The 7288-nt window shown below is 32.8% G+C and overlaps 1 protein-coding gene across 1 annotated transcript; it reads left to right on the top strand.

Annotated features, from left to right (window-relative positions):
- Positions 1-277: 277 nt before the first annotated feature.
- LOC137836991 (O-fucosyltransferase 30) lies at positions 278-4738 on the top strand. The gene is made up of 3 exons (XM_068645803.1): positions 278-538; positions 2524-3063; positions 3488-4738. Exons 2-3 carry the CDS (start codon positions 2621-2623, stop codon positions 4545-4547), a joined length of 1503 nt encoding a protein of 500 aa, XP_068501904.1. The 5' UTR covers positions 278-538; positions 2524-2620; the 3' UTR covers positions 4548-4738.
- Positions 4739-7288: the final 2550 nt, after the last annotated feature.

The following is a 7288-nucleotide window of genomic DNA, read 5'->3' as shown; positions in this document are numbered from 1 at the left end:
TATTTTTCTCTTTTACTTAATTTTTACCATAATAGAAATATAAGATAAGTTTAGAGTGAGATTATTTTATTTTATATGTAAGAGTTAGTATGAAAATGTGTGAGAGTATATTTTTTTTTTCTATTACTGCCTTAAAATAATGAATTAAGAAAAAAATGAAAATAATATAAAACAGTACATTAATATTAATTTAAAAAATTTAAAAAAAAATTAATTTTTAAATAATTAATATAAAATGACAAAATATTCGATTGTATTAATATATATATATATATAAATATATATAAAGTTTGTTGGAATTAAAATGAGGGCCAACGATCCAAAATAGGGAGAGATAGAAAAGGGAGGAGCAGTGAGATCGCATAGAGATTGTAGAGGGTGTTGAGGAGAACTTCAAAGGAGAAGGTGGAAACGCAGAACCACCTGAGAAAGACATCAACACAGATCCGTTGGTGCTGTTGGAGAACGCAACATCAACACCCAAAACGAACAGAAACTTGCAAGAGAGAACCAGTGAACCGCAGCAATTGTTACTCAGGTGCGTTCTGCATAAATTGTGACCTAGAAACGAACAATTCCAGTGTAGCTTTTTTGCTCGAGTTCACTCGAGCCTGTGAAAAAACGATTCTCCATCCGAGGTAACCAGTGAACGAAAACTCGTCCTAGGATGGCTGAAAAGTATAAACAAGAACCTAGCTTAGTTCTCAGTGCATGCCATTGCGCGATCAGTGAGATGACTGCGTATTTAGCATTTGCATTAAATCGTGTATAGTAGCTAAATGAATTTTCAAATTGAGGGAATCTATATGAAGCTTAGTAATGTAATTAAGGCCAACATGTTCATGTGCCTTCAGTGTAGAGTAAGCCAGTGGGATGCAGAGAGGGACTAGAATTTGAGGTAACAACTATTACTTGGTTCATTTGGTCCATCTTACTGTCAATTAATTTGGATGTTATGGCTTTAACCACCCATAGTTCCACATCGTCATCATTGATCTGAACAAGACATTGCAACATTCGATTATGCTAGGAAGAACACAAATACAAACATAGAAATAAAATTCAGTTTTACCTGAAGTGTGTCCATATTAAGTTCATATGGAACTTGGCAAGAACCATCAGAGCTCAGATCCACCAATGGCACCAGCCTCATTTTGGAAATGCATTCTTCATGTTCAAGGCCTAAAACATCAGCACGTGACTATTGATGAATATTAGTTACTTATCAATGGTTTTATTTTATCATAGCTTTTCAACTAGGTGGAATTTGCAGTATGATAGTGTAAGTATGCATCTAGCCTTGGTTAAGAAAAATCTTAAGAAGCTGATATAATGGAGCATATTTTTCATCCTTCTCCAGTTGCCCAACTTGAAGCATGTCGAGTAATTTTCACTACAACATGACGATCAACTTAGTGAATGATCTTCCACAACTTACAGCAGTCCAGGGCAAAAATTGTATTAAAAACAGTGGGTGTAGATATCTAGAGTACAATTAATAATGATGAGGGGATAATAGAAAGCAATCCAAAGACAAAGAGAAGTTCTATATGACGATGACCTCTAACTAGAAGAATGCATCCTTATCACCTTATGAGTTTTAGTACTAAGCTATAAATGCCATGTTTCACTATTTGATTCCCTATGACTAATTATATCAGGTTAATTTTTTATGTCTTGTTTATGACGATTGTTGAGTATCAAGCTTTTAACTAGGATTGTCCCAATATCTTTAAATTACCTGAAAAAACAACAGCCACAGGCCAGCCCAAATATAGTGAGACACAACCTCCTAAGCTACCCAACCTGAACACCATCTTCTCATCCACACTCACACACGCGATTATGCTTGTTTCACTCACACCATGCTGTCTTCTCATTTGTTACCCTTGCTCTGAAACCTCTGTTACTTTTGTTCCAATGCCAGTTCTCTAGAAGCCATACACTATTGCACAATAAGCACAGAATTGGACATGAAAGTCTGGGTAGTTTAGTCATCATCAGTGACAACATCAATTTATGTTTGATAATTGGATCTTGTCGCTGGTATTGTGGCTTGTGGACTCCTTTTTCTTATTTTTATTAGGAATTTTGTTTCAGGAATGGAAAAGTTTCGCAGTATAAATTCAGGGTAGTTTAGTCATAGTGACTAAATCTTGTTATGTTTCAATGTTTGATCTTGTCTAGGTATTGTTGCTTGTGGACTCCTTTTTATTATTTTTATTTGGAATTTAAGGAGTGGAAAAGTTTTAAGATTATAAATTCTGGGTAGTTTAGTCATTAGTGATAACATCTGTTTATTTTTCAAATTTGATCTTGTTGTAGATATTGTTGCTTGCGGACTCTTTTTTGTTATTTTTATTTGGAATTTATTTCAGGAATATGAAAGTTTCAGATTATAAATTCTGAGTACTTTAGTTATTAGTGATAACATTAGTTTTTTTTTTAATTTTAAATTTGATCTTGTCGTAGGTATTGCTGCTTACAATCTTTTTTTTTTCTTTTATTCTGAATTTGTTTCAGGAATGGGAAAGATTCAGATTATTATTGTGCTCAATTGTTCTCTGCAAAATTACTTGAATGTGGGGAATTTATCAATGTGTGTTACAAGTGCACATCCATGAACACTTTGAATCCTGACACACCAACCAGAATGTTGTCTAAAAGAAAACCCCTTTACAGATTCCCGCTCATTCCTGTGTCTGTCATTGTCATATGCCTCTCCTTCTTGATTTTGTATCACTACTATGTGAAACCTAATTCTCAGTTCTCTAGATTGGCCAATATTTCAACATCTCATACCCCTCAATGCTCCAGCCAAGCCCTCACCTTAGGGGAGAAATTCATGTGGTATGCACCACACAGCGGGTTCAGCAATCAACTTTCAGAGTTCAAGAATGCCGTTCTAATGGCTGGTATACTGAATCGAACTTTGGTTGTTCCACCTATTCTGGATCACCATGCTGTTGCTTTAGGTAGCTGTCCAAAGTTTCGGGTTTTAGATCCAAAGGATATTCGGATCTCTGTTTGGGATCATGTGATTGAGCTTGTCCAGAGTCGAAGGTTAGTAAGTTTTGCCACACATTGTCTATTAATGATTTGTGATTTTCTGGGTTTTAAATACTGCTGTTACAGTAATGTAGCAATGCATAGTACAACATGCCCTGTGAAAGGGCTGCTGTAGCAGATCAGTTTAGTGTACATTGTCATATTTTAAGCTATTTCCATGACAATCAGATACTGACCACTTTGTTCTTAGTATTTTACGTTGCAAAAGTATTTCTAATAGTTGCTGGCTTTTTGGTTCCTGTATGATTGTTGAAGTTTCCGTTTTAGATCATAATAATAATATTGGCTGTAACATTGGAAGTAAAATTTAAGGGCATGAATATCTTTCTTGCATGGTGTCTGTATCATTGAAAATTTATATTTGAAACTGCATTTCACTTTATTTTCTGTATAAATTAATTAGTCATTTCTCTTGCAGGTATATATCCATTGCTGAAATTATAGACATCTCATCATTAGTTTCTTCCTCTCTTGTTCGAGTGATTGATTTTAGAGATTTTGTGTCGATATGGTGTGGCATCAGCTTAGATTTGGCTTGCATAACAGATACAAAGTTGCATTCCTCTGTTTCTAAAAGCCTTAAGCAATGTGGATCTCTGCTAGCTGGACTCCATGGTAGTATTGAAAAGTGTATATATGCTGTCAATGAGGATTGCAGAACTACAGTATGGACTTACCATGAAGATGGCCATGGAGACGGCATGTTAGATTCATTCCAACCTGATGAACAACTGAAGCACAAAAAGAAAATATCATATGTTAGGAGACGGAAGGATGTATTTAAGACTCTAGGACCTGGTTCTGAAGCTGGATCGGCCTCACTGCTGGCATTTGGAACCCTTTTCTCTGCAACATACAAAGGTTCTGAACTATATGTGGATATCCATGAGTCTCATCAGAATCAGAGATTTCTATCTTTGGGGGAAAAGATTAAACTTCTTTCCTTTGTCCCTGAAATTTTGATAGCTGGAAAGGAGTTTGTTAAACAAACCATAAGGGCTCCATTTCTTTGTGCTCAACTTAGATTGTTGGACGGGCAGTTTAAGAATCATCAAAAGGCTACATTTCAAGGATTAAGGCAAAAACTAGAATCTTTGAGGAAGGAAGGCCCTCTACCAGTTCATATTTTTATAATGACTGATCTTCCTGGGGATAATTGGACTGATACTTACTTAGGTGATTTAGTTAGTGAGAAACATAAGTATAAGGTATATTTTTTGAATGAGAATGATAAGCTGATTAAGCGAGCAGCTATAAAACTCATGACAGCCGGTCATGGACAGAGGTTCCTTTCAAATTCATATAGTACAATAGGTAAAAAGTATTGTTCCAGTCAGAGATTACCAGATTTACTTCTTTATGTCGAGCAGACTGTATGCAGCTGTGCATCTCTCGGTTTTGTTGGAACACCTGGGTCAACAATTGCTGAAAACATAGAACTCATGAGAAGATTTGGCTCAAGTTCTCAGAAATGTTGATGGTTTTGTGGGAAAGCAGTTAATGCTAATAGGGTTTTGAGGATTGATGGGTAAGAAGAGTACAATCATGTTTGTACTAGAAGAGTGTTCATCTTATTGCCTGATTAAAAGAACATTTTTTTCCTATAACAATAGTAATTTCTTCACAAAGAACTTTTGGAAAGCACCTGAGAATTTCTTTTTACCAAAAACTGAAAATGTTAACCTTTCTAAGCATACTTTCATGATGCCAAAAGCGCTTATGTTTTTTTTTTCTTACATAAATTGTTAATTCAGAGTGACCATTATTGTTTGATATATACCCATAACCAGAAGTATGAATGAGGGAGGAAAAAGTAATTTAAACCATGATAAAAATTAGCATTTCTTGAGATTTCTGTTAACCTTGTTATTTTTAAATGCGTTCTCTCTCCTACTGAATAAAGTTTGAGGTTAGTGTTACATTGGGACTTGCTTTGTTTCTTGCTTCCACTTTTTCCTTGTTCTGCTTTTAACTCAAGACAGTGTACAAGATTGTCATTGTTTTAACTTATTTTCTTTCTTATTTCCTTCTAAAAGTACTTAAGGAAAAAGTTATCTTCTATAAGTAGATAACGAGTGTTGTGGAATATGGTTTGGTTTGAAGCAAGCCATGTCTTTCCACCACGTAGAAATCAATTAGTTTAAAAGAGTGTTGATTGAAGTTGGGTACTTTTTGATAACACCACCTCAACAACATGCTAGGCTGTATTACACTTAAAGAAATTAGTTAATATTATAATTGTTCGGATCACTGTGCCTCGTTTGGTGTTGGCCTTTGCCTACTCTACAAGGTGCTTAAAATGGGTGTCAAATGTCAATTCCTATACTTGTATTTGATGTCTGCCCACATGGATCACTGTTTGCCAATTATTAAAGATATAAAATTTGCAGAATATGACTAACTTTACAAGATATTGTGCAGATTGAAACACAGCATGTTATAGTTTCTTGGCAATGTTTATGGCATCAACTCAGTTCAATATTCTGCAAGAAGAGGATGCTATGCTGCCAAAAAGGGTTACTGTTAAAAGGAACGATTAATAAATACTACACCTTTTAATTAATTCCGATTAAGAGTGTTTTAGCATCTCATGTATTAAAGAAGCACATTAAAATATAGCATCCTAGAACATGTCCTTCATCCAACAGTAATTGCCTGACAGTGTAAGAAACCTAGTATGGAACCAACTCATTTTAGAGTGTTTCAGTTTCTCATCAGAACAAAACTTAAAGACATGTTTTCAATTAGACTTTTATTTCTACAATTTGATATAATAATTTTTGTTATTAAATATCAATTTGTTGTATCGGATAAAACTCTAATTCTAAATGAAGATTAACCCTAACGTAACTTATAGTATGTGCTTGGATTATAGTTAAGAAGTTGAGTTGAACTTGATTTTAAAAGAAGTTTAGTTAAAAGTGTGTTAAATATAGTTTGATTTATGCTTGGTCAATTTTCAAGAATTTATGAACTTTCAATATTGTTTGGTGAAAGGGTATTGGTTTCGAAAATTGTAGAGAAGAGAATCTTTTTGGAGCAACACATGATTTTCATTCAACCTCTATTCACCACAAAATTCAGGTTATTTTTTATTACTTGATCTTCAGTTTTTATATACATGGTTGTGGTATTAGTTGTTTCAAATCTAAAATACAAAAGTAAAATTGCTAATTGAAATAAAAATGTAAACAAAAAAGTGTAAAGATAGGTCAACTGTAGAATTTGTTTCAAGTTTTGAAGAGTTGCATCATTCGAGAAAACCAAAACCCATTTGGCAATGTAGGGTTTGCAATGAGTTAAACAATTCTAGTAAGGTTGGTTGAATAGTTTGTTCTCATTTCTTAAGTGTGTTGTCAATTTTCTTCATTATTTTTTCTTCCATCGAGACACTAAACAAAATTAAGACGTGCACAATGTTTCTAAAACTACTCAGAACAAAAACACACCAAAGAATTTTTTTGTTTGTGTTTGTTTCCTTCCCCTAGTTGCTCAAAAGAATTTGCCTCTATTTCTTTGTTCCAAGCATTGGAAAACTCTTCAATCTCATACACAATATTAATGTATCATTAGTTGAATCAATAATCAAATGATCTTAAAGAAAAATGGGGTCATATGATATAATGACAAGTAAAAGTCTTCAAAGAATATATATTGTATATGGAATGCTTTTTTTTTCTTAAGTTAAAATTAATTTTTATACAAATTAAAAACAAAAACTTATAGAAGTTTTAAAGAATTTTTATAAATTACTTTATGCATAACTTAGTTTTAATTTATGATTTTTTTGTTTCTCTGAAAAAATCTTCATAATAATTAACCCTTGAGAATTTTCCTTATGGCTCGAAGACTACTTCAAAGTTAAGGTTTATAAAAAAGAGATTTAAATATAACATATACGTACTTCATACATTTTTAACTTAAAAGAGAGGGCTTCTTAAAGAAGTTTAGAAAACAGACAAAAAAGAAAAGAGATAAAAAAAAGAAAATGGAAAATAAAGAAAATAAATGGAAAGAAGAGGTGTTTTTATCTTTAATTATCTTTCTTTTTGAAGATTTTGAAAAAAAAAATCTTACGATAATATTGTAAAAGAAACTTGATTTCATAATAAATATATAAAAATAAAAATAAGAAATTAATTCAACAACACTATAATTTTAAAATACTATTACTTCCGAATATTTCAAAAAATTAACTTCATTTTTCTAAATAGAGAGG

Source organism: Phaseolus vulgaris, chromosome 4 (assembly GCF_000499845.2).
Source record: "Phaseolus vulgaris cultivar G19833 chromosome 4, P. vulgaris v2.0, whole genome shotgun sequence".
Taxonomy (NCBI): domain Eukaryota; kingdom Viridiplantae; phylum Streptophyta; class Magnoliopsida; order Fabales; family Fabaceae; genus Phaseolus; species Phaseolus vulgaris.
This window is presented reverse-complemented; position numbering and strand designations above follow the sequence as displayed.

Bases quoted from the DNA above. Each gene is read 5' to 3' on its own strand.
- LOC137836991 (XM_068645803.1), top strand. From the start codon at position 2,621: ATGAACACTTTGAATCCTGACACACCAACCAGAATGTTGTCTAAAAGA. The intron at 3,064-3,487 runs GTTAGTAAGTTT...TTTCTCTTGCAG, and splicing joins GAGCTTGTCCAGAGTCGAAG to GTATATATCCATTGCTGAAA.